Source organism: Talpa occidentalis, unplaced genomic scaffold (genome assembly GCF_014898055.3).
Source record: "Talpa occidentalis isolate TD23 unplaced genomic scaffold, MPIMG_talOcc4v2.1 talOcc4.9, whole genome shotgun sequence".
Lineage (NCBI taxonomy): Eukaryota > Metazoa > Chordata > Mammalia > Eulipotyphla > Talpidae > Talpa > Talpa occidentalis.
Window position 1 is genome coordinate 2,623,259 of NW_023605305.1, and position 26,577 is coordinate 2,649,835.

General features: G+C 54.3%; 1 protein-coding gene across 1 annotated transcript in view; it reads right to left on the reverse strand.

The window, feature by feature from the left end:
* Nucleotides 1–26,577, reverse strand: part of DNAJC11 (DnaJ heat shock protein family (Hsp40) member C11) — a 39,941-nt gene that overhangs the window by 555 nt on the left and 12,809 nt on the right. The window contains exons 2-14 of the mRNA XM_037501134.2: nt 24,049–24,178; nt 21,563–21,636; nt 16,194–16,295; nt 10,292–10,420; nt 9,437–9,559; nt 8,518–8,591; nt 6,044–6,233; nt 5,542–5,627; nt 5,219–5,335; nt 2,567–2,722; nt 1,373–1,442; nt 867–924; nt 604–746 (exon numbers count right to left, since the gene is read on the reverse strand). Of these exons, the coding sequence (XP_037357031.1) occupies nt 604–746; nt 867–924; nt 1,373–1,442; nt 2,567–2,722; nt 5,219–5,335; nt 5,542–5,627; nt 6,044–6,233; nt 8,518–8,591; nt 9,437–9,559; nt 10,292–10,420; nt 16,194–16,295; nt 21,563–21,636; nt 24,049–24,178 (1,452 nt within the window). The remainder of the gene's footprint in view (nt 1–603; nt 747–866; nt 925–1,372; nt 1,443–2,566; nt 2,723–5,218; nt 5,336–5,541; nt 5,628–6,043; nt 6,234–8,517; nt 8,592–9,436; nt 9,560–10,291; nt 10,421–16,193; nt 16,296–21,562; nt 21,637–24,048; nt 24,179–26,577) is intronic.

Consider the following 26,577-nt stretch of genomic DNA (forward strand, 5'->3'; position numbering starts at 1 on the left):
TCGTCAGTCTGCCTGTTCTGTTTCCCGCTCTGGCTCTGGTGAATCCTCTCACCCTCCCGCGCTTCTGACTGTACCCAGTGCTTGTATAAATAAATAAAAAAAAAATCTTAAAAAAAAAAAGCCGCTCAGGTAGCCCTAGATGTCCCTCTAGCTACACAGAGTCACCTCTGTCCTCACCAAAGCCCCCGCCAGGAAGCAGAGACCCCCAGAGACTTCTGCAGGGAGCCAGGAGGCCTCGAACCCGAGCTACTCTGCACTTGAACAGCCTTGACTGCCCATACCCAGTGTGGGTCTTGAAAGTGCACAGGTGTGGTGACCAGGCCAGTGTGGGTCTTGAAAGTGCACAGGTCAGGTGACCTCCCGCTGGCTCGCTCGCAACAAGGCGAGGGGAAGCAGACTGAGCAGCACAAGGCCGGTGTGCTTTGCGCCAGCACCAGGCAGACACCACCGGCCCCTGAGGAGTGGAGGCCGGATGTGTCGGAGGGACTGGCTCCAGTGTGGCCGGCCTGGGGCTGGGCAGCCAGGGTGGCACTGAGGGCCACTCTGAGGGGCTGGGTTGACCCTACCCCAGAAGCCTTTGCTGTGGGCCTGGCAGCACTGTACCTTGGAGGCTTCTGTGAGGATGAGCTTCGAGTCCTTCACCAGGCACTGCAGGGGCACCGTGACGTCAATCACCTTCACCTTCTCGCTCTTCCTGCTCTTGTCGTTGACAAATTTCCCATACCAGGCATTCACGATGATGAGCCCTGAGGGAGGGCTGGGTCAGCAGGGACAGGCCCTCCCTGTCCCCCAAAAGCTGGGCCGCAGGACGGGCGGGCAGCTGAGACCACATGCCCACCCCCACAGGGGGAGCCACGCCTTCTCACCCATTCTGGACTCCTCTGCCTCGATTATTCTTCGGACAGATTCTTGCATCAACCGCACCTGCCAAGGAGGAGACATGGCGCCGGGCCCCACCTGTTCCACCTCTCGGTTCAGAGGCCACAGCCACATGGGGGGTATTTCAGGCCTCCCTGTCCCCCAAGGGGCCCACAGCACCCCCCTTACTCATCCTCGAGATCTGTCCTCTTACATCGCTTGAAGGGAGGGAGGACAGTACCCACCGCCTCCCAAAGCACTTTGTTTACGCCTTTTGAGGGGAATTACTGCGCGACTCCAGCCAAATGCCGTGCCCAAGCACTGCCGCCGTAGGCAATGCGCAGACCGAAGGGACATGGGGCAAGAGGAGGCCGGACCCAAGGCCCTGGAGCCGCTCCGCGATGTGTGGCCTTTCCCCACCCGCCGGGGGGAGCATGGACTGGACGGGCGGGCGCTGTGGGTGTGGAGGGGCAGGCCACGGGGATGGGGTCCAGGCGGCAGAGGCGGCACTTACGGCGGCTTCTGCTTCCTGTTTCTTCTGTAGAATGTCGGTGGCTGTGCTTTCCCTCTGCTTTTCCAACTCCCTGAGGCAAGGATACAAGCCTTGTGTGAGCCGAGTGCCCGGCCCGCGCTGGACAGCGCCCAGCCCGCAGTCTGTGAGCCGATGGCTTTCCAGTTCTGGAACTTGAAATGTATTTCCAAGCAAATCTGCTTAACACAGGCCTGAGCGGCTGGTGCCGAGATGGCTCTCCCTCGCCAGCCCCCGTAAAGACTGTAGCTGGGGCCTCCCCGGTGGCGCAGCGGTTGAGCGCTGGGTTGCGAAGCTTCCCGCAGTCTCTGCGGCGCCGGTTCGATCCCCGGCTGCTCCCCGGCCACCGGAGGAGGGTCCCGCATGGCGCGCAGACCTCTCTTGCCGCCCACTGCTCCCCTCAGCAATGTCCTCCGTCCGTCCATCCATCCGTCTGCCTGCCTGTTCTGCTCCCCGCTCTGACTCTGGTGAATTCTCTCACCTTCCCGTGCTTCTGACTGTACCCAGTGCTTGCATAAATAAATAAATAAATCAATAAATCTTAAAAAAAAAAAAAAAAAAAAAAGACTGTGGCTGACAGGAATCTTGGGGGGCAGGAGGGCAGGCTTGCAGGGAGGAGGACTGCTACAGGACACTTTTGTGGGGACAGAGCAACTGCCTGGGGAGACGGGCCGCACACACCCGCCTGTTCCAAGCCTAAGCCTCCGGGAGAACCGGGATGGAGCCCAGTGACTGCAAGGCCGGAGGGGGTTCCGGCGCCTACAGCTGCTCAGCTCAGTGGTTTGTTAATGAGATCATTAGGCTGCAGCACGCCTCAGCCACTGCCCAGGGTTAATGCTGGGCCCTGATGGACTGTCTACAAAACACCCCAAGAGGTCACATCTCTGAGACTTCTGCAGTTAACACAGGCCCCCACGAAGAACTCCAAATCCATTCCCCAACGCAGTGCCAGGACAAGAAACGGTCGGAACGGTAAAAGGGAAAGCATTTTGCTTCTCGTGGTCGCAGTCTGCATTTAGCGGCGCTGCCAGCGGCCATCACCTGGAGCAGCTCACAGGTGAGCCCACGCCAAGCCGGCCCCGTGCATCCGATACTCCTAGTGACCCACGGTCAGGGGCGACCACCATTGCCCCCACTTCAAAACGAGAAACTGAGACACTGAGTGTCCAGTGAACTCACTTTTCTTTCTGAGCCCTCAGGTACGGCTTGATGATGAGGCGGTGCATAGCAAAGTAGACCACGAGGGGCCCCACGGTGGCGTAGAACACGGCGCTGGGCAGGAGCTGGTCCGTCAGGTGGATGGGGAAGAAGTAAGTCTGACTGGCCCTGTTTAACCTGGAAGCAAAAGCGAGTACCATGCCCAGTGTGAGCCAGGCTTCCTGGAGGAGGCGACGGCCCCAAGGAGGCCTCTGCACACAGCATCTGCCGTGGGGCCCAGAGGCCAGCCGGGGTCACCAGCCACGCTCCTTGCTGGGTCCCTCTTCCCGAGTGTGCCCACTGCCTTGGTGTCTGTTATGAGGAAGGCCCCGCTGCCTGCTGCCCTCCTGGGCAAAGCAGGCCTGCCAAGCAGGAGGAGTGCGAACTAATGAGCCAGAGCGGACACGCCCCCAGGGACCCTGCAGATAGGCACACTGCGGATCTGTCGGGAAGAGGTTTGCAAAGATTCCAAAGTCAGCATGCCGAGGAGCTTCTGCAGAGCGTCTCCTGCTGGCCAGTCTGTCCCACGGCTACACTGTGCACGCGGCCCAGGTGTGGGAACAGCCTCTCAGGCACTGGCCAGCAGGAGGACTGGAGCCAGAATGGAGAGGCGCTGGGAGAACCACGCAGATAAGACGGTATATTAATACAGTATGGAAGCAGAAGGAAGGGAGAATAAACACCACACTGCAAGAAAAGCTAAAGCAAGTTCTATAGGGTAAAGAACTTATCCCACAAGGACACTTGGATTTTTAGAAAGGAATAAGGAACACTGGAAATGGTTCTTTAAAAAGTGGGTAAAACACAGGCTTCCCTGCTGGTGCAAGGGGTTAAGTCTCAGCACTATGAAGCTATCTGCAGCCACTGCAGTCTGAGTTCGATCCCCGGCCAGGGAGCTACCCACAGGGCACAGCAGACCTCTCCTGTCTCCCCACCGCTCCCCTTAGCAGTGCATTTCAGTGGATCTGCCCGTTCTACTCCCCACTCTGTCTCTGGTGCATCCTCTTACCCCCCACATCTCTGGCCTGTACCCCAGCTCTTGTATGCATAAATAAATCTTTTTAATAAAAAAAGTCGGTAAAACATAATACTTCCCCCTTTAAATTTTTTACAACACATATGACTATTAACTTTTAACTTTTAACACCACGGGGGGATTATAATATATGCCGATGGGGTAACACACAATTGCAACATAAGGGACCTGGGTGGGGATAGGGGGCAGGCGAGGCCCCTCCGTTTTACATGAATTAATAAAACATTAGCAATGAAAGGTTAGCACTGTATTCTCTAGAGCAACCACTAAAACAAAGCATTGCAAAGAAGCACAGCTAAGAAGTCAGCAGAAAATTAAAACAGAAAATTAAAAAAAATAAAACAGAAGGTTAAAAACAATATAAAAGGCTGCAGAAGGTGAGTGTCAGAGGAACGAAACGCTAGAAGGGAACAGAAAACAAGCCACAAAGCAGCGGGCCCAATCCAACTGTCCCACTGTCACCTTGGGTGTCACCGCACCCCACACCCCCGCTAATGAAAGGAACGGCACACGAGGGTCATGAGGCCGTAAACGCCACGTCCACCGCCTGCTGTCAGTGAAGCCACACCCGGCGACAGGCCGAGCACGCAAGGCGGAGAGAGGTGAGCTGGAATCGCAAAGCGAATGGCGGGGGCGCCACAGTCCCATCAGATAAGAGACGCCAGGGAAAGAGGCTTATTGAGGGGAAGCACAGGAAGCAGATGTGGCAAAGGAAGAATCGGTTCCGCAGCCAGCGGAGACCTGGGCACGCCTTTCTCAGCAGCTGGCAGAGCGCCCTCCGCGCTTGCGGTCAGAGCAGCTGTCATTTCCGACACAGGCTGTCCGTCATCCTGACCTGGCTGGCGCTGCAGGGGACTTCCTGTCCAGGAGCTTATGCTATACTCCCCAAGAGACTGGCGGCCAGAGTGCAGCCGAGAGGCCTCAGGGACACCTTAAACGGGCGGTGCGGGAAACGGAGCTGTCAAGGGGAACACGAAGCTTCTGCACAGGACGGGAAGGACCGCGTCCCCGTCTGCAGGGAGCACGCGTGGAAGGGCTGCGAGTCCGGGGGGGGGGGGGGGGGGGCGGGGACGGGGCGGGGCGCGTGAGATGCTGTTGGAGACCCAGGAAAAGATTCGGGAGGGGAGCTGGACACAGAAGCCGGAGGTCGGCGGCCAGGGCAGAGCTATAAACATGAGGTCACCAAGGCACAAGGGTCCCAGAAACCTCGGGCTCGATGAGCCCACCGGGGGAGCGAGCTGGACAGAGAGGACCCGGCCTTCCGGTGACACCACCACGTAGAAGCCACCTGCCAGCCAGGTGACTGCAGAACAAGCCCGGGACCCTTGCGCCGAGGGGCTGAGGGCGGGAAGGAAGGCCTGGCCAGAGAAAAGGCTGTGCCCTGCGGGCAGGCCTGTGGATGCAAACAAGATGGCGCTTGGCGTGCGGCCGGAGTGGGGCAGAGGGGTGCGTGGGGCACCTGTGGTGCGTCAGGCCCTGAGGGAGGGCGGAGGGCATGCGGAAGCTCCTCAACAGAGACTCCGACCTTGCTGCCTCGGGGACCGCGGACAGCCTGCCCTTTGCACATGCCCAGGAGATCCCGGGTGGACTCAGCTTACTTGACTTTGAGAGAAACGCCCTGCGGGACGCCAACGCTGACGGCCGCGCCCAAGACGCTGTGCCTGGAGATCTTCCTCTCTGCTCCGTACTCCACCACCGTCCCGAAGAAGCCCGCCCTGCAGGGGAGGGAGCGGGGGGGCAGTGAGCAGCATGCCGGCAGCACCCCCACCCCTTAGTGGTGCACAGGCCGGGTCCTCTTCTGGGCCTCCCCTCCCCGGGACGCCAAGATTCAGTTCTGCCACGGGACCCGGCTTTCCCGGGCTGGGGCGTGAGCAGGGCGGCTCCGCGCAGGTGCGCTCCGGGCGGGCGGGCCAGCACTTACTTGAGAGAGCCTTTCACGCGCGTCTGCTCGTCGTCTTGGAATTTGTGCTGATAGCTGATCAGTGCGAAGGAGTGAGGGATCCCAAGCTGAGAAGACAGGGCAGGGGAGGCGGGCTAGTCCCGAGCCCGGGGAGGAGGCAGGGCCTCTCCGGCAGGGCTCACGGACAGGCGCAGCAAGCGCGGGGAGACCAGGCTGCCACCAGTACTTCACCAGGGGAGAGTTCACCTAAAAGCCCCGCTTTCCAACTCACGACACACAGGACTTGTGCAGAGCGGCTCCTGCACCCATGGGACAGCTGTGGGCAAGCAGAGGAGGGTGCCCTGTGCCCGGCCACGTGGGTCTCAGCCTCTCCCACCCCAGGACAGGAAGGCACTGTGCCTAGCACTTTGGGCCCCAGCGCCGGGAGCCCGGGACAGCAGCACGTCACTTCCCCGGGGGCGCTCGGCCTGCTCCTCTGGGCCACGGGCACCTGGGCTTGGGCAGGGCCGCGCGGGGGGCCCACCTGCAGGGCCACGGTGAAGTGGCTGGTCTTGGTGTCCCGGACGATGCTCGTGTGCATGGCCGACTGGGTGCCCCACCGCCACTGCAGGTAGCCCACGGTGTTCTTGTCCAGGTTGCGGGCGAGCACGGTGGTGAGGCCGGGCCGAATGCCGCGGGACGAAAACTGCAGGGCACAGTTTGTCGTCACAAAGCTGGGGGCACAGACGGAGAGGGTCCTGGGTGACACCCGGCTCAGCACCCCCTCGTCCTCCCTTCCGGCCAGGCCTGGCCAGCTCCCGGCAGGGAGACCAGGTTCCCACCTGCAGGGGGGCCTGTGGGATCTTTCCAGGCCCCACACCCCCACCAGAGCAGCAGGCCCCGTGTCAAGCCTGCGTTCCCAAGCTGGGAGAGCCAATCCTGAAGCAGGTCAGAACCTCCTGGGGCTCCTGGGGGCTGCACAGAGCTGATCACAGCTGGACCTGATGCTGACGGGCCCGCCCCGAAGGCCCAGGTGTGGTGCCATGGGCCTGTTAAGAGGCGACTCTGACGCCACATTTTCAGAGCCACACACGCAGGCCCACCCAGACTGTGGGTGGATTTCTGGGTGGGGGTCTGGGCGTCAGCACATCTCTGAGGCTGCCCACACCTGTGAGCTGAAGCTTAGAGAAGCTGGTCCAGGAAACTGTTCCCAGCCGGGCCTGAGGCTTGTTCCCAGGGAGTCAGCCCCATCTTCTGGTTGAAAGGGGTATTTCACTTCAGCGGCAGGCATCCACACCACTGCAGGCCAGGTGGTGCAGGTGAGCGAACAGGTGCCTCTAGTCAACACCCCGATTCAGTCCATTGCCTGGATTAGGTTCTTTCCTTTCTAAGCTCTGCTTTTGCTATTAAAAGCAGCTATAAATATTATAACTCTGGTCACACTGCTTTTACCCAACACACTTCCAGCAAGCACTTTCCAAATGAATTCTGCGTTAACGCCTTCCTCCCGTATCTTCTCTTACCTCCTACTCAAGTGGCACTGGTTAATAGCTACATTTTTGTGCTTTAGCACACTGGGGTCAGGGGAGGCAAGCAGGAAGAGCTAAATGTCACCCCAGAATTTCCAGTTACAGGCTGATATTTACAACAATTCAAATATGAAGAATGAGATTCCTTCTTTGCCAGAGAGCAGAAAGACTTGGACAGACAGACTAGGAGACTGGCAAGGCAGGTACCACATGGAGAACCACCCGTGGGGTGAGTTCATCCACTCAGCAGCTGACCTTCTGGTCACTAGCTTGGACTTGCAGACACCAGGCCTCGGATGTGGGTGTGTGAAGAGCAGATGGCCTGCAGCAACGAGCTGGCACCCTTGCTTAGAGGGCTGCGTTCTCAGATCTGATCTACTCTGGGCACTGACAAAATTCAACTTCTAGACCTGCAAAGGACAGATGCAGCCAGAATGTAAGGGCCACTTGGCTTCCCTGTGGAAGGGTCTCCTACGTGTGTGCAGTCTTCACCACGACCTGGGTGCCCAGGGCCCTCTTGAGGACCCAGGCCAGTCAGTATGGGGTGGGGGCAGGAACCAGCACTATAGGGGCCAATCCCAAGCTGTGATGCTCCAGGCAGATCCAGGATCAACACTGACATGTCTAGGGAGGGGTGACTAGGGCACCGCACAGTTTAGGAATCTGCACGTGCACAGTTTGACCTATGACCTGTGAGCTCTGAGCGAGCTTCCCAGTCCTGGAAGTGCCTGGGAGAGTAATGGACGTCATTTTTGCCAGAGACTCAGCTACCCCAGGAGTGAAGTGCTCTAAATCCAGATGCCAGTATGCGGGGGAGCTGCCGGGGAGACGGGGCATCCAGAAGTTGTCAAGCATGGAGAGAAAGCCCGCTCGCTGATAGCAGACTGTCTCTGTCTAACTCCCTGCCAGCAGCGGTGAGAGAGGAGGTGCAGGATGCTTAGCCCTTCTCAAGCCTGCCAGCAAATCTCGTAATGACAGTGCATATACAGGTTCAATTCCTGTCCTTTGCACTTTGGCTTCGGCAGTTGGGGCCGGCAGCAAAGCATTTGGTCTTTCCCAGAACCACAACCCGTCCACCCCGCAGACGGGGAGGGCTCTGGGCCGCAGCACGTGGACCCTGTCTGATGGCCGGGCTGTCTCCCGACCAGCCTCCTCTGCTGATCCCAGTACTTTAACGAGCATGGACATGTACTTTTGCTGGGACGAGGACCCACCCAGAGGTCACAGGTATTTCACAGATATGGCTCCCCCCACCTGGAGGGCACTGCTGACCACACAGGCCAGAGCTGGCCGGGCAGGACAGAGGCAGAGCCGACCCAGCACCCCTGCAACGCGGCAGGGCCAGGCCCCACGCCAGGGCTGCAGACCTGTGCTCAGCGGCCTGGGGGGCAGACCCGGCCACTCAGACGACCTGGACAGACAGAACACACAGGTTCTGTTCTCCCAACCCACAGAGACCATCGGAGAGGACTTATCTCTTTGTATTTACCATCTTGGTGTGAGATTACGGAACAGCTTGAGGCCAAATAAAGGGCCCTGCAGATCCCCAGCTCCAAATTCAAGCTGCTCAAAAGAGAACAAGAAAAGTATTAATGGTGGGGTATCACAGAGCAGCCTCCCAGGTCTTGGTATGTCCCTGAGGTTACGATTCTTGCACTGAGTCCAATGCTCCGGCCTGCACCAGGCTCTGAAAGTACGGGGTGAGGATTCTCGTATCTCAGGCGAGCCTTTGCCGAGGGCAGAAGGCGACTTCCAGGTGCAAAGGCGGCACGGAGCAGGAAGGATCTCTCAAAGACAACGCGGCCTGCCCCTGGCTTGGGTCAGAGCTGGCCTCTGCCTGCCCCAGCCTGTGCAGAGGCCAGTGCCTGTGGGGGAGCCGGGGGGCCCGGCCCTGTCCCCCGGCATTTGGCTTCTCTGTCGGGCGGCCTCATGGGCGACTGGAGATGGTTCTCAGGGATCTAATGGGAAACCCATCAGTGGTTCTGCACTCAGCCTTGGAAGTCAGCCGCCCTAGCTGCCTCATTTACCAGTCTGAGTGACTTTCAAGGCAACTCTTCAATATTAATTGGATGCAGCTCCATTTGCGCAGCAGAACAGGCTGCTAAATGACCTCCAGTGAGTGGGCCAGTGCATCCCACAGGCACCGCCTTCTGAGTCGTGCAGGAAAAAGGGAAAAGCCGACAGGTTTTTGCTTAAAGGGAATAAACTGCTGAGTTTCTGGAGGCTCGATTTCCAGAAGTTGGCATCTCTAGGAAATCTTGTTCTACCCTAACCCTGAGCTTGGCTGACTCAGAGGACTCCTTAGACATGAGAATGGCTTTCTCATGGGGACAGCCCCTCACGGAGGGTTTAGCTTCTAGAGTACGAGTGTTCAGAGAAGAGGCCCCAGGCAGCCGGGTGACACTCACCTCTCCCCACCCCTTCGCAGAAGTGACCCGCCTGAGTGCGAAGTTGATGGAGCCCCCTCCGTTCCCGTTCTGGGTTGACAGGCTTCCAGAAAGGATGGCTGTGTCTGTAGCTGTCAGAGGTGCCTGGAAATGACATTTGTTGGTAACAAAGGCACTGAGGCACAGGAAAGCACAGGAGAGCAGCGTGACATGCGCCAGAAGCACAAGGCCTGAGTGCAGCTACCCCAGCACCCTCAACACCGCCATTGCAAATGCACTGGCACCTCGGGCACTGCGGCGCCGGCCTGCAGGCACATCAGCAGGTGCTTTCCTTGCGGACACCTGGCCTATCTGCCCTTTCTCGCCACAGGTGTTAGGAAAGGGACCCGACAGCCTTCCTACAGCTATACAGACTCCCCAAGCACCCAGAGGGGCGAGTTTCCCCAGGGCAGGATGTCAGGTTCTAGACTGATGCATCTGAGGACACACAGCACAGACTTGCTATAAAGTCACCCTCCGGGAAGGCCAGACCCTGCCCCTCCAAACAGCGTGCACCCAGGGGGGTGTCATGGCGTCACCCCCGAGGTCTGCTTTCTCTCCTAAAGTCACCCTGACCTTGGGCTTCTGCGTCTCCCAGACATGACCACTAGCACGAGTGTGAGCCCCGAGACCTGGCGGGCTGAGGGCTCTGGAACTCCTGCCAGGCGTGTCGGCCGAGCAGTCACCACCAAGGCCGTGACCGCAGTGCTTCCACCTTTTCTCTAGTGGCTAATTGCAGCGCTTTCATAAATAGAGATGAGGTGAGCCTGAGTGGACGTGGCCAGCTGCCCGTCATGCCTCGTTCCCTGACCTGCCCCCAGGAGGGTGCCCCTTTACCTCGATGGACTGGGATATGTGCATCTTGTTGATTTCAATCTGCGGAAGGCCACTTCCGGACACATCTTCGTACTCCTCCTCATAGCGATCAAAAAGGTCAGTGGCATCGATGCCCACACTGATGGTCCCCTGGGGCAGAGAAACAGGCCATCAGCACAGAGTGGGGGCCAGCTGTGGGATGGAAGGCAACACCACATGTGGTCCCAGCGTGGCTTGGTGGGCGTTGGCAGACGTCATAGGAGGCCCTCGGGCGCGAATGTCACAGCTCACAAGACCAACGGCAGAGCCCCCGACCTGCAAGGCCAGAAGTGGGCCCTGTCGCAGGCCAATGACGCACCCAAAACAAGTACTGGGGAGAAGGTCAAGTTACACAATCTGGTTTTTAGAGACCAAACAGAAGCATCTCACAGCTCTACAGATCATCCCCAATTTAAAGCACAAGTGCACAGAACCTAGAAACTAGTACACGGAGCCAACATTCTCCTCCATAGTCTTCCGCTGCACAACCACCTTCTGACTCAAAGACATAAAAACACCTCAGCAGAGAAGTGCAAACAAAATGAATAATGAGTCAATGGAGGTTTAAAAAACTGCCCCACATGCTTGAGAATTACGTCATGAGAAACAGACCATGCTCTCACAAAATACTAAGCTGGAATCTTGCTGAGTGATAAAACTCCTTACTCAGAAAGATCACCATTTATTACTTCACTGTCCTAACTTTGCAAATGGGATATATCTTAATCCCACCTACAGAAACACGACCACAGACACTTGTACTAAATTCTCTGCAGCCCATTTTTTAAAACAAAACAAACTTTACTGCGGCATATAATATAAACTACACCCGTGAGAAGCATACAGTGAGTTTTGAAAGATGTATACACCTGGAAACCGCCCCCCCCCCACCCCAATCAATACACAGGTCACTTTCATTTTGGGAGGAGCTTCTCTTTGGCCCTGAAGAGAGGACTCCTGAAGAAAGACCGGGAGCAGGAGAGGGCTGAGCCTGTGGGCACCTGGTAGCGAGAGCGGGCAGGCAGAGAAGCTTGGAGGGTGTGGGTACATCCATGATAGTATCAGTTAACCCTGTTTTGGTGGCTTTAGCGACTAACCCAGATTGTCCTTTTTAATTTAAGTTGTCACCATCATCAATAGTCACCATCAACAGCTGATGAGAGGGCGTGGTGGCTACGCTTGCACCTTGCACTTCTAGCCTCTGGCCTCCTGGGAGCTAATGGTGTGTGGGCCACGTGGCGGCTTAGGAGATGACAATGACAACCCTCTTCTCCCATTTCTTTCCAGGTGCGAGGTGAGTAACACCCCTGTTCTAGTGCCTGCATGTCTGGTAGCTGTGCGCAGCTAATGCCTAGTCTCAGCTGGTGGGGAGGCTTCAGGTGCTGCTGCCCACTGGCGCAACAGGCAGGTGGCTGAGGCCATGGCCTGTGACTTGCTAGGCTGGGGGCCACTGGTCAGCCACGCTCCAGGAAGCTCTCGGTGTCGGAGATGGTGTCCGCCTGTCCCGAAGCAGGTGGCGCCGGAGAGCAGCCCGGACGCTCTTGCCAGGGTTCTCCTTGTCTCCTGTGCAAGGTAGTCAGGACACGGCACTTTGCCTGTGAAGGGTGACAGCACCGAGGCGTCGGGGCCTCCGTCTCTGCCTGCTGTGGGAAAGCAGCCTGTGGTCCAGCCAAGGACTAGACCCAACTGCTCTAGTAAGGCCTTCCTCACTGACTTTGAAGCCTGAATTTCACATAGTTGTCATGTCTCAAAATATTCTTCCTGAGTTTTTTTTGCCATTTAAAAATAGAAAAGCGGGCCTCCCCGGTGGCGCAGTGGTTGAGCGCTGGGTTACAAAGCTGACAGCAGTCTCTGCAGTCTCTGCTGGCCGCAGTCTCCGCTTAGATCCCCGGCTGCTCCCCGGCCACCGGGCGAGGGTCCCACATGGAGCGCAGACCTCTCCTGCCACCCGCTGCTCCCCTCAGCAGTGTACTTTGGTCCTTCTGCCTGCTCTGCTCCCCGCTCTGGCTCTGGTGAATTCTCTCACCCTCCCGTGCTCTGACTGTACCCAGTGCTTGTATAAATAAATAAATAAATCTTAAAAAAAAAAAAAAAAATAGAAAAGCCATTCTTAGCTCACAGGTCCCACAAAAACAGGCAGAAGGCACATCTGGCAACTACTGATAGAAACCTACAGGGGTTGTTTTTGCTATTTTTTTGAGGGAAATGTTTGTTTCCTTTCTTGATAAACTTTTTGGGTAGCAACGATTAAACATCGTGTATGGGTCATAGAAGAACAAAGTACAGTTAGTGGGCACAGCAGGGGGCCCCAAGACCCCCAAACCTGCCTGCTCTAATTAGGTCCTGCCATGCGCCCCATCAAGGTAAAACTCACTCTAGAGCATAAACCTCTCTTAAATAAATAAGAGAATTTTATTTTTTAAAGGTTTTATTTTTACTTATTTATGCATACAAGAACTGGGGCACAGGCCAGAGGTGCAGGGGGTGAGAGGATGCACCAGACACAGAGTGGGGAGCAGAACAGGCAGATACTCTGAAATACACTGCTGAGGGGAGCAGTGGGTGAGACAGGAGAGGGCTGCTGTGCCCTGTGGGTCAGCTCCCTGGCTGGGGATTGAACTCAAGCCATCGCAGGGATAGCACTGAGACTCAACCCCTAGGCCATCAGCAAGAGAACTTCAATACAGGCAGGCCTGGGGGTCCTGGGGTGGCTCGCCTTCTGCCCACTAATGGCACTAAGTCTCCATTTTCTCAAAAAGCTGATGAATTACACAAAATATTAACACTGACCACCCATAGTGCTAAGTGCAACCAAATGAAAACCAGGCCTCAAGATGTGCTGAGAAGAGCCAGCCTCTTCTCCACATGCTTTTCTCTTAAGAAGACCGTGCCAGGTATATGACAGTACATGGCAGGCTTCTGTGTTGATGCCACTCATCTGTCCACTCTGGGGTGTCACGTGCTGGTGAATGGCACAGTGGTGGGCGGGTGTGCGGTGCTCGTGGCAGAGGCGCTAACACTGCTGGTCTGAGCCCTGTAGCAGCCAGGGCTTCAGACAGAAAATAATTAAAAATGGAGTTTCTTGAAGCTGAAATACCTGACATCATTATTAATGTTTTGTAAACTCAGATCAAAAGTTCTAGGTTGTCTGTGATCTGATCCTCAAATGCCGACTTCAGAGAAGGACAGGGTGGCCGAGGCTACGTGCTCTCAATAAGTCACATCTGCGGAGCAGAAGCAGCCTCAGCATGAAGCCCAGTGCCCAAGTCATGTGTAACTGTCAAACAAGTGGTGAGCGGCTACCGTGGAACACGATGCTGGGCTGTTAAATGTACAGACATGTTCGCGTGGCCAGAGTAACGGAGTAACTTGCCGAGCAGCTGCTCCAGAGGAAGGAATGTGTGCGGCAGGGCACGGAGGTGTGTGAGCAGCTGGTGCCTCGGGAGAAGTCCTTTAGAGCAAGACAGTCAACCCTGCAGCTTTAAAATATTTAATGAATTGCAATCACTGAAACAAAGTATGTAACCAGGAATATCCTGAAATTGATCTCTTGAGGAGGGAAAAACTGAACACAGAAAATGAAGAGAGCTCAGTTTACTTCATTTTGAAATTCCATAATGGCATTTTGGAATATTTCAATTATTGGTAAGAATCTAGGTGTACCTGTCCTTTTTAATTATATAAAAGTTATACTGTGCTGGAATGGAATGAAATTGAAAAGGCTTGCCTACAGTCTTGTAGCATCTAAATTTGATTGAATTTATGATCAAGAGATCATAAATAAAGACTATTTAAAAAGGACAATTTATAAAAGATTTGTCAAAGAAAAATACTCCGGAGGCAAAAAAAAAAAAAAAAAAAAAAGAGAGAATACTTGTGAAAATACCTGGGCAAAAATACGTATTTCAAAATGAAAAAATTTAGAATTGAGAGTATTGTTCTCAATTAAGAATACTACGACAGGGCCTCCTGGTGGCCTAGGGGTGGAGTCTCACTGCCGTCACTACAGCCTGAGTTCCATCCCGGCCAGGGAGCTACCCACATGGCTCAGCAGACCTTTCCTGTCTCCCTGCTGCTCCCCTCAGCAGTGGATTTCAGAGTATCCGCCTGTTCTTCTCCTCATTCTGTCTCTGGTGCATCCTCTCACTCCTCGCATCTCTGGCCTGCACCCCAGTTCTTCTATGCCAGGAAAAAAAAAAAAAAGAATATTATGACATAGAAGGAAGAGTCAATTAAATCTGTCAAAAATTTCAGATTTACTAAATATAAATGCACCCGTTGTGACGATGGCAGGCACTGTTATGACAGGGGGAATAAAGACATTCCGTGCACGTCCGTTGGAAGAACAGTGTGACACTGAAGGGGAGTGGCCAGAAGGCCTTGCAGTGAGGCACGGCTGCTGGAGGGCACACCCTTGCTCAGTGCTCGGGCTCCTGCGCTGGCCTGGGTGCTTACTTTCGTCCAATATAATGCAGAGGCGGTGACAGTGATAAGAAGCCCTGCGGCTTCATCGAGGCCCCTGGGATGTGCCTGTGGGGGAAGCCCGCTGACGCAGTCTGACGACCCTGAGGCGGTACTGTTGTAAGTGGTACGGACTCTGGCAGGAAGGCCACACGAGAGATGCCAGGCGCTCCCAGTGACTAGACACCACGGCTGAGGCACTAAGAGTGCAGACACCAAAGTTACTGCCTGCTCCCCCAGCCCCTCCACTCTCGCCTCCCTCTGCCAGCAGCAGCTTTCAAACCAGACCCCCAGGGTAGTAGCCTGGACCCCCTGCTGGGAAGTCCCAGAAGGGAAGCTGCCAGCAGCGTTCAGGACGCTGAGATCTCCAGGGATCCCAGGGATCGCCGCTCCCTGACAAGCCTCATCCAGGTGCTGATTCTGTCAGGTTCTCTCCACCTGATCCAAAAGTAACCCTCCCTTAAGCCACCAGCTGTTGCCAGGGAGGGCGGGTAGAAAGGCCTGTGTGGCACTCATAGTGCCACTTGGAAGCGTAGGATGATTACGGATGGGCGTGTTCTGAATATAAAAGGTCCGTTCAGTGCGGGGGAAGGGATGTGTTGTAAAAAAATCCATTTTCCAGAACTGATTCAATCAGAAGTGTGTATCGTCATGCTCCCGGTTATAAGCTAGCACTGCTTTTTCCCTTCCCTGGCAGTTTTTAGCTGCCAGGTTATCCCGAATGGCTGGCGCCTGCTCACCAGAGCCCCGGGTTAAACATGGTCAGACAGGACCGCCCTTCGGTTAGCTACTCAGCGCGACAGGCATCCCCGCTGGAGGGAGGGCCTGTTTGCCACAGGGCTGGGGCACTTCTGCCACAATTTGCTCCCCTAGCCAACCAAAGGAAGAAGAACAGACACAGGCCAAAGTAACACAGACGCAGGTGGTCGCTGAATCACAAGACTCCGGCTCCATGGGGAGCTCATGCCCGTCGGAGGGGGTCGGTGGCCTAAACCTGTCGAAGCAGCCCGGTGACAGGGGTCACAGTCCTATGTGGGGTGACGGATGCGAGGTACAATCATTGCGGTCGGTCCCAAACCTTTTGCAGGCACTCCAAATCCTCCTCGACCCCATTCCCACCCGCCCAGGACTGCGCGGGGTGCCTACGGAAAAGGGCGTGAGGCGCGCACCTTTCTGTAACGTCTACTTGGCTTCCTGGCAAACCATGGCTTGGTTTTGTCTCTTTCCTTCCAGGCTCAGCAGCAGCTTTGCTGGTAGCGCTCAGGGAGCTGCTTTCCAGAAAGAGACCATTCTGAGACAGGGAAAATTCTGTTCCCTCTGATTTTGTAACTCATTGCTGTAAAAAACCCACTGGCACCCAATTCATTCAGACCTGCCCCCGGGAAACAAGCCTGCGACAGGCCTCCTTGAACGGCCGGCCTACCTTGGGGTTGGTTCGTTGCTGCAGTCTCCTTTCTTCCCGCTCTCTCTGCAGGCGCTCGAACTCTTCCCTGATTTCAGCAGGTGTTCTACGCCTTTCCACAACCTGCGGGCAGAGTCGAGAGGACACAGTAAGAACCAGGAAAGGGAGGCAGCCCCTAGGGGCTGCTGTCCACTGGTGGCCTGCCCAGAGCCCACCCTTCCTCTGGTCAGGACTCAGGGGACTAGAGGACGCACTGACTATCCCACCAGACAGCTGGCCCCTGAGAGGCCAGGCTCTCGTCCCACCTCCCTGGCTCTGCCGCCGGCACCAAACCAAGGTCCTGCTTTCCCCAGCCTCCAGAAACTTGAGCATTGTTTTCTTCATTTTAACATCTCTGAGGCTGCAGGAATCTCACAAAGTCCCACAGTTTAAATTCCTAACGAGTGAAGTATCAAGATGAAGGCAGAGCTGTCCCCGCGTAGGCGTGGGTGATGGCATCACCACCCTCCCTGGGGGCCAGGGGCCACCACCACCACAGACCCCTTGCAGCTCCCTGGGCCTCGGGGGTGAGGCCAGCAGGCCTGGGTGTTTGAGGGTCACAGGCTTTTCCTCCTAAGTGTGACGCAATGTCAGTTACACTTCAGTATAAGTGAGACTTGGTACCAAGTGGCAGACCCCATTAGTGCTGAGGGATGCTTGATGAGGTCAAATCTGTGAGGAAACCAGGCATGCACCTTTCTAGCAACTCATGAAGGGAGGACGTATGGGTGTGATTTCAGAGAGGCAGGAACGGCAGCCACCATGGGCCTCTGTCACCACGTGGCTGCCAAGGGTCCACGACTGGGTGGCCTGTGAGGAACAGAGTGGGTGGGGCGCCTCCGAGGCTGCTCAGAGAACATCTGAAAAGCGAGGTGACATGAGAAAAAGCCACTGGGGGAATGTTTAAAACATTATGCAAAAAACGCACATGTACAGCAGAACATCAGAGCAGTACAGACGGGCAATAAAAAGTTCAGTTCTCCCCACTCCCTCTCACAGGCTGACATTTGATTTTTTTTTTAAAGATTTATTTATTTATACAAGAACTGGGGTACAGGCCAGATGCGCGGGAGGGTGAGAGGATTCACCAGAGACAGAGTGGGGAGCAGAACAGGCAGACTGACGAAATACACTGCTGAGGAGAGCAGCGGGCGAGACAGGAGATGTCCGCTGTGCCATGTGGGACCCTCACTGGCCGGCTGGGATTGAACTGGCGCTGCAGAGGCTGTGCACAGCTTCACAGTGTTGCACTCAACCGCTGCGCCACCAGGGCAGGCCCTGACATTTGATTTCTGATGTGCCTTCCATGCCTGTCTATATATGTGGACACATATTTTAAGAAAACTGGGGACGTATTATAGGCTTTTTGCAAACTGATTTTATTATTCAGCCATATATTAATTTAAAAAAAATATAAAAACTGGCCTATCCAAAAGAAGTTGAGAAATTTGTTCACTACTGCTTTCAAGAAGTAAATAGAAAAAAGGAAACACGGTCTCAAAAATAAGTTCCCCCAAAATAACTAACCACATCCACACAAAACCATTTTCTCTTCTAATAACTCAATATGAAACAATGACAATTCCAAGGCAGAGATGGTTCTCTTAAGGGAAGTTACACCCTCCCAAGTTACACCCTCTTGGACTGAGCAAAACTGAGGTGCAGAAATGACTCCTGAGGTGACTGGTTTGAAAGGTCTAATATTCTAGTTACCTTTTTATTTTAAAACACTTTTAGAAGTATTTTGAACTTTTTAAGTTGCCAAGACAGCACAGAGAGTCCTTGGATGCCCTCACCAGGCTCCCGCTAGAGCTAACATCGCACACAGCCAACGGTCAGCACCTGTGCAGGACCGACTAAGCCCAGCCCCCGGGGGCCCCCTCGCTTCCTCAGACACTGTGAGGCTGAAGGCAGAGCCGGGAAGTGAAGTGCGGATAATGTCAGGGGACCCTGGCAAAACCTGAATGGTGAAGGGGTCCAAGCCAGAGGCAGCAGCTCTGCCAGAGGTCGCACTAGCAACCCCACCAGAGTGGTCACTGCTCAAAGCGGGGTGCTCGCTGTTCTGAAGCAGAGGCCAGTTCCATTTTCAACGTGGGTTTCTGCTAACGAGCTGACATGGCTGCTTTTATAAAGTTGGAAGGGGCTGCATCTTGTTCTTTTCGAATCCTGCCAGAAAGTAACAAAGCCTCCTGAAAGCTGAAAAGAAAAAGACTGAAAACTTGGCCCAATATTTTCTGTAACCCCAAGGGGCTTGTGTTGGGCTCCAGCCCACTGACTGCCTGAGGGAGAGGCTGCAGCGGAGACCACCGGCTCCTCGTGGTCAGGGGCACCCCTGGCATTAGGGTGCAAACTAAGTCCTCTATCCCCTATTCTCTGTGCCCGGGATCACAGGCTCGTGTACAGACACAGCCAGCAGTCTAGGGATGGAGGCAGTGGCCACCCTGAAGCGATACCGAGGTGGGGCCCACACGTTAACGAGCTGTCCCGCTGCAGGGATTTCTGGAAGCAGTGCAGATGCCAGCTGTAGTCCTGAGTTCAGTGACCTTCCTTTTAAGTCTGAGTAACAGGCTCAATCGTCCTCTAGTGCTTGGCAGTGGGGCACCCCCAAATATCTGGGGAGGTATCTTCCTTGTGGGCATGTTTATCTGCAGTGAAGTCTTAGTATCAATACAAGAAAAAAAAAGCCAATTCTGACCCGTGGGAACTTGATCTCCTTCAGGTTGGCTCCTGCAAGCCGAGAGCCCACAGCTTCTCGCATCCTCTGCGACCGCCCTGGGTCGTGCTCACGACTGTGGTGCAGTTTTGCTGTTTCTAATGGGGAGATGATCCGGTTTGGTGATAGGAAGCTAAACAATGTCGGCCAGGAGGACGTGACCTTGCAGCCCCTTGGCGCTGGGGTGCTGTACCCGGGCCGGAAGGGGGTCCAGGGGAGCAGAGCTGTGGCAGGGAGTCACCCAGAAAGCCTGTGCCCAGCCCTTGACTGGAAACCCGAGAGCGCTGAATTCTGGATAAAACTTCCCAACATGTCACACCGTGAGAAGATTTTTTTTCCCCTTTAGGTTCTGCTGACTGAAATTCTGGTAATCTCTGCGTATTCGATGGCACCTTCTTCCGATACTGGTTGGGTAAGTATTTGTAGAGTTCTGACACTAATTCAACATTTAGGTTGCCCTTTCTAAAAAAAAAAAAAAAAAAAAAACCAAAAAAACAAACAGGGCAATTGTCCCCTGAGTGATGATCATGCTGAAATGAAGCATGGTCAGAAACTAACCAAAGCTGTCTAAAATAGACCAAAATCTATCTTCTCATCCACACAATATTTTTCTTTTCTTTTCTTTTTTTTTAAAAGGTTTATTTATTTATGCATACAAGAACTGGGGTACAGGCCAGATGTGGGGTGTGTGTGTGACAGGATTCACCAGAGAGAGTGGGGAGCAGAAAAGACAGATCTGCTGAAACACACTGCTGAGGGGAGCAGCGGGGAGCCAGGAGAGGTCTGCTGCGCCCTGCGGGCAGCTCCCTGGCTGGGATCGAACTCGTGTCGAAATGGCTGTGGAGAGTTCACAGGCTGAGACTTACTTAACCCCTTGTGCCAACAGGGAGGCCTTATTTTTCTAAGAGTAACTTCACCTCATGTGTTAGACTAGACCTTGTTGGAACGCCTCAATTAAAGTGACAGAATAACATTTTCCGTGAATATCCACGATCATGACAGGGGGAGGAGTGTGATACATTTAGGATTCATTTAAGTAACTATTTGTCTGAAGAGGTCTCCCCGACTGAAGCTTTAAGCTGGATTTTAGTTTCTCTCTGACTTCCTGGCAGTCTTGCTACGCAGGCCTTCTTGCTGGCAACTGATCAATGTTCAGTGTCGGTCACCGGCCCGTATTGCTCCTTTTTCCTGGGGTTTTTGTGGAAGGGACATGAGAGTGCTTATCGCTGCTAAGAAATCGCTGACAATGTGAAAATTAAAATATTAGAGGAAAAAAAAGGAACCAAGGGAGCTTTAATGGCAGAGAGCCGGGGAGCCGTGACGACACGATCCTGTCTTCCTTTCAGGGTGAAATAAGGCTCAGCCACAGGACCTGCCGCTATGCTGCCACGAACTAACGTGCCGTGAGGCTATTTCCATCAAGCAAAGGCCGGGAAACAAGTGCCCACCAAAGTCGGGGCCAGGAGGGGGCAGACTGGCAGTAGGTGGGCAGGGTGGGGGGGGTGGTAGGGAGTGGAGGGGCTGGGTGTTGCACGTGGGACCCTGAGGCTTTGCCGACAACTGCCTCCTGAGGGAACTCAGCCACCGGGCCACCGGGTTTCCTGAGTTTTCAAGAGAAGACAGAAGGCTCGATTTTTCTGCACAATCTCCCATGTTTTATGTGTCAACAGCCACAACTCAGTGTGGGCACCAAACAGGGCTCTGGGGGAACGCGGCCTGAGACTAACACTACCAAGCAGGGGGACAGACCCACTGCTTCTCTACTCTGCATAGAAAAGTCTTTCTTTAGAAGATTTTCCTACTAGAATTAGCAGAGGCAGGCTTGCGATTAAATGCTGAAAGGGCGTCGAGGGAAGTCTGAGGACCGGAAAACAGTCAATTTACCACCAGGCACCCACGTTTCCCGGGCATGAAAACGACACTTCTTTACTGACACATGGTCTCACAGCAAATTTACAACTAATTTTCACGTTCACTTTTCAACCGGAGCTTTGCCATTTTTCAGATAATATGGACATAGAAGGTGCTGGGTGACCTGCCCGCGGCGCGAAGCCTGGCCGGTGGCAGAGTTCGAGAGAGACACTCCGCGTCCAGCGACTGCACAGCGCATGCGCTGGGGAGGCGGTTTCCTGTCTACTTACTACCCGTCTGTCATACTCACCACACCTGGGGCCATTCTTACACGCTGGCACGCCAGAGGTCCTGGCAGCCACCTCGGCCCAGGCGTTCTCAGCTTTTCTCTGCTTCCATTTTGTTCACACGCACAACACATCACAAAGTCACTTCCTAATGTAGTCACTCATCAACTCCGGTAGAGAGGGCTCAGCGCATGTGCAGACAGAATACCCCCTTGCAGAAGCAGTCCCCCCATCCCCCTGGCAGGAAACCACTGGTAGTCTCTCCTGCTTCCCTCCCACTGGGCGACTGAGCACACCAAGGGCAGATTGGCCGGTGGTCTCGCCCAAGTCCACAGAGTTAGAGGCAGGTCTGGAGCTCAATCTCAACCAGAAAGCACGGCCAGGAAGAGATGGAACATCTGCACACACCCCCAAAGCCATCGCACAGCTTGTGGGGTGCAAGGTGGGGTGTCCTGCAGCTGTTTAGTGACTTGGGACACCAGACACAGAGTTTCTCTTACCTCCCAGCCTTCCATTTCCAGGCCTCTCTTCCCATAGATATCATAGATGGCCCTGGTTTGGGGGTCACTAAGCACTGCAAATTAAAAACCAGACATATTTACAACCGTTCAGTCCTGACAACATCATCACAGGTCAGCCCCCCTCTGTTCTGCTCCCCAGAGGGCCCCTTCATTGCCTGCTCTTCACTGCTTTTCTGCTTCAATCTAAGACATGTCTAGAGGCGACTGGCTAGTCTCTCTCCTTTTTTCTGCCTCTGAGAGTCTGACTACTCTCGGCACCCTATCTTAGTGGAATTATACAGTGTCTGTCATCTTGGGCTGGCTTATTTCCCTTAACATAAGGACTCCAAGGTTCATGCTCCAGGAAGTGTCAGATTTTCCTCCCTTTTTTAAGGCTAAATAATATGCCACCGCATGCACAGACCACATTTTTCTTACGTCGATGGACACTGAGGCTTCTTCCCTATCTTGGCTGCTGTGAATGTGGGTGTGCAAGTATCTCTTCTATTTTAATTTTGTGAGAAACCACCGCCCTGTCCTCCGCAGGGCTGTGCCCTTCATATCCCACCAGCAGGTACAGGGTCTCGGTCCAGCCCTGCTAACGCCATTCCTTCCTGGGCCTCGCGCTGGGCAGCTGTGGGGGTGCCTCAGTGTAGGTCTGATTAGTATTTCTCTATTGGGGAGCAACGATGAGCATCTTGTCATGTGCGTCTTGGCTGTGAGGGTGTCACTGAGCCCCCTCGGGCGTGCGGCACACCACAGGATGCCCACCGTCCCGCACCCCCACAGGCCACTGTTCCCGGAGAGCGGAGAGAGTGCCCGCCTCGGCTAGAGCACCCTGCAGTGAAGAGTCAATTTCAGTTCCCTGAAGGTAAAGCTCAATATTAGGAAAATCTGATTTGTAATTTACTCTCTTGAGTTACAAACAGCCAAGACAATCTGCACTTTGGGGGCGTCTCTATTTGCACCCCATTCTAAAAGACACAAACACCTGTCACTACGGTGTCGGTCACGTCACATCAGAAAATGATTTTTCGATGAAGGCAGAGCTGTAAATTCCATCGATGGAATTTACTCTTGGGTAGGGCTGACCGCTGCCAGCCCCCCGCCCCCGTACCACCAAATTCTATTTGAGAACTTTGAATCTTTTCTCCCTGGAGACTTCTCGTGTATTTTTAGGATTAATGAAAAGACCATGTAAACGATTCTATCTACACTCCAGTGAAACGTGGAGAGAGAAGTGCTGACACTGGGAGCCCAGGAGCCACGTCCAAGCTCACCACGGGACAACAAGGGATTATTTAGATTATTTACTCCTCATCTCCCTCTGTCTCCCTCGCAGCCCGCAGGGGGCAGTCTGCTGCCGCAGCACTTTCGTGGACACTGGCAGGAGTTTTCTCTCAACTCCCCCAAGTCTCCAGAGCACCGCCTGTCCGGTAACGCAGGCAACAGTGACACCAGCGCAGCTGCCGAGAGAGCGACTGCGAGCAAGCAACAGGTTCCGGTCAAGGTCGCCAGGGAAGTGGCCTGGGGTGGCAGGTGAGCTGGGACAATGCTGCCTACGTGCACGCCATGACTGTGGCCTGCAGCTACGGGTCACGGAAAGCTAACATTTGGGCAAAATTACAATGTGAAATACAGCAAATGCTTTTAGGCTCCACCGAGAAGTCTTTCCTCCGTAAAGGAGCGTATTACCCAACCCGCAGCCTGTCACTAAGGGGCAAATCACCAACGGCACGGGGATGGATGCCTCATCTGACTTGGGATATGTCCTAAGAGTGGTGTAATATCAAAAAAATTATTTTAAAAACAGGGTAAACTATACATAAGATAAAATGTCTTGCTTGAAGAATTTTAAGCGTATGAGCCAGTGCTTTAAGTCCATTCACAAAATCACTGCTTCTAAAACTTTTCTACCATCTCAAAAGGAAACTGTGAACCTATCAGTGATTTTAGTTTCTGATCAGCAAGTACATCACAACTTTCCCTTCTGAAAGGGTAAGATGTAGGCACAGAAACCTGAATTGCTGACTCTATGGTCCACTAGCTTTCCCGACATCATTTTCTCTCTTTTGTTAGAAATTTTCCTTAATTGAACGCTACAGAACCCATAAAATCACTTTCCCATGAAAGGATGTTCTTGTCTCTTCTCACAAAAAAGAGAACACAGAAAGCTAGTCTGTATTCACCTCAAAGGGCTCACTGCAGAAGGAAACCCACCAGCGGCTGACACGCGCGTGTCCCCTGCAGCCCAGGCCTCGCTCGCCCACTTCACCCGGACTCTTGCTTTCTGCTCACTGGACACATATTGATTCCCAAAGCAAAATACTACTCTTTCCAAGGCCCCTGCCAGAGATAAGCACTAAGCTGAAGCGCCTCTTTTATACACCTCTGAGGACTCTCTCTCTCGACCCTCTACAAATCAAGTCTCTTACAAATCGAACACCTGCTACCAGGATTTCCCGCCGAGCCTGGCCCCCACTGACCTTCATAAGCCTGGTGGACGAGGTTAAACAGTCGTTCCGCCTGTGACTTGAGCTCGGGGTCTCTGTGCTTGTCAGGGTGGTAAAGCATACACAGCCTGCGGTAGGCAGCTTTCAGCTCCTCAGAGGAGGCCTAGAGGAAGAGAAATCCAATTAGACAACCATCAACCATCAACCATTCTACATGATCACGATCAGACCAACCCTTGAAATGGGGACCAGCCCGCCACGTGCCATTAAGTCGCTCTCACACGCAGGACGTGAGGGAGTGACGCGTTGTCACTTTAACGAGGCTGTTTCCACAGCCAATCAAGCAATGAGTCCTGCCCACCAGCAGCAACTGTTCTGCTGGACAATGCGACTGTCCCACTGTCCTTGGGACAGAAGCTCGTGCCCATGCAGGCCCTGTGTGCTCTGGGCTGACACTGAACAGTCCCAGAGGCCGTCGACCTGCCTCTGAGCTGCATGAGGAAGCCAGGCTGGGGCGCCCTCCGAGGGGGTGTGCTCAGCAAGCAAAGGGCTACGTGGCTCAGACAGGAAAGCCACATCAGTTTTCTGACAAAGGAATTACAATCAATATTCATCCTTCAAATCAAAGACACGTGAAACTGTTAAACCAACCCCCCCCACCCCATGATTCAATGAGGGAGCACAGAAAACTCCAGAGCAAAACAACCCCCCAAAGGCCCCACCCGACAGATACGACTCCCCAACTCCAGTAAGCAGTCACTCTGGGGGACGCAGAGCGAAATGGCCCTGGGTGTGTCGCCACCACACGGGGGGGGAAGAAGAGGGAGGATAAAGATCACACCCGAAGCCACTTGCCTGGCAGCCACCGTGAAACTCGCGGTCAGACTCTGCAGAGTCCCAGGGACCGCACGTCTATCTCGCCAGCCCAGCCCTGGGCGCTGCTGCCGGGAGGCCCAGGTCTGACTTGGTGCCAGCTGGACCGTGCTGTTATCGACGCTGCTCACGGGCAGCTCCACCCAGGTGGCTTGTCAAATAAGACAAGACCCCCCCCCCCCAAATCTGGTCACAGAAGCACCGTCTGTGGCAGTGACAGCACAGCACAGGGGCCCCAAAACCTGTATGTGGGCAGAGGGACACCACGAGGCTCCAAACACTGACCCACCGGGGAGTGAGGCGGAGACATCATCATTCACGGGACCCCGGTCCCCGGGGGAACATGACGCTGTTTCGCTATGATGTCTACCACGTTTTAGCATCTCCCAATTCCAGGACTCATGAGCTTTTTAAATGATGAGGAGAGACAAACTTGACAGTACTTTAGAAATATTGGCATGAAATTTAAATATTTTATATGAGATTAAATTATTCAGAAGCTATAAAGCCAGGATGTCTGAGCTTGTTTCCCAGAGGCTCTCCACAGGAGTTCTGGAGAACTCCACAGGAAGACACAGGGCGGCAAGGCCACGCTGGGGGCACAGGGTCCAGGGAGGCCTCCTGGGGCCAGGACTTCCTCAGGGCAGCAGGTGGGGGCCGGTGGCCTCTAAGAGACTTCCCAGCTCTGACTTCGCATGATTCTGTTACCAGAAAAGGAAAAACGGAGCTGGACTTGGGCCACTTGGCAGGAGACAGTCATTGCTGCAGATAGAGGCACCATTGCTCGCCTTGGCACTTGAGGTCAGGAGCTTCTCGAACGTTCCATGAATTATGTCACTGGAAAAAGGGTCAAGATTGGGTGGGGCAGCACCCTTCACTTTCAGGAACTCGTGACTGTCTGCCCGCTCAGCACCGATCTCCTTCTCCCACCTTCTCCTCGGTACAGCCCTGGGAATTACAGCACCCAACAACTTTCAGTCAGCTGCCTCCCTCCTTGCTCTCCCTCCTTCTGGTCACCTTTGTGATTCACTCTGTGAAATACGCCCACTTTCAAGTTCAGAGGCTAAGAATGCAGGCTAAGAATGAGCCTTCAGAGCTGTGAAAGGGGGAATAATTCTCCCGGACACAAGAGAAAGTGACGGCACAGGCCACGCCCCGCCCAGCTAAACCTCACGCATGGCAGCTCCTCTAAAACCTTGTGTTTGTTTTCTCACTGGAGACTGCGGACAACAGTGTTGCTCTCAGAGTTACAGCGAGGGGCAGATGGAACAGCGCGCGGACAGGGCCTCCAATGCCTGCACACAGTAGGGGCTTAATCACTTAATCAGCAGCCACAGGACTCTGCACCCTCCTCTGGCTGCGTGGCCACAACACCTGACAAGAGAGGCGCGAGGCGCAGTCTGCGTGGTTCCTGCTCCCTCCCCACCTAGTTCCTTCCCTGCGAAGGGCAGGAGTGCAGGGCAGGAGTGCTTCGTGTTTCTTGCCACACTCATAAGGTCACCAGTTCTAAACGCCATTGTTTTAAGTTAAAAAAGGAAAAAAAAGCCAACTAATGGCAAATCCTTAATCTTCGCCGGGTAGGCTTACTGACGTGAGGACATAAACGGGGTGTGCTCTTTCCTAAACAGCCATTACAAGTTATTTTCTTCCTGCAAGTTTTAATTGTTTTTTTCCCCCAGCATCTCATTA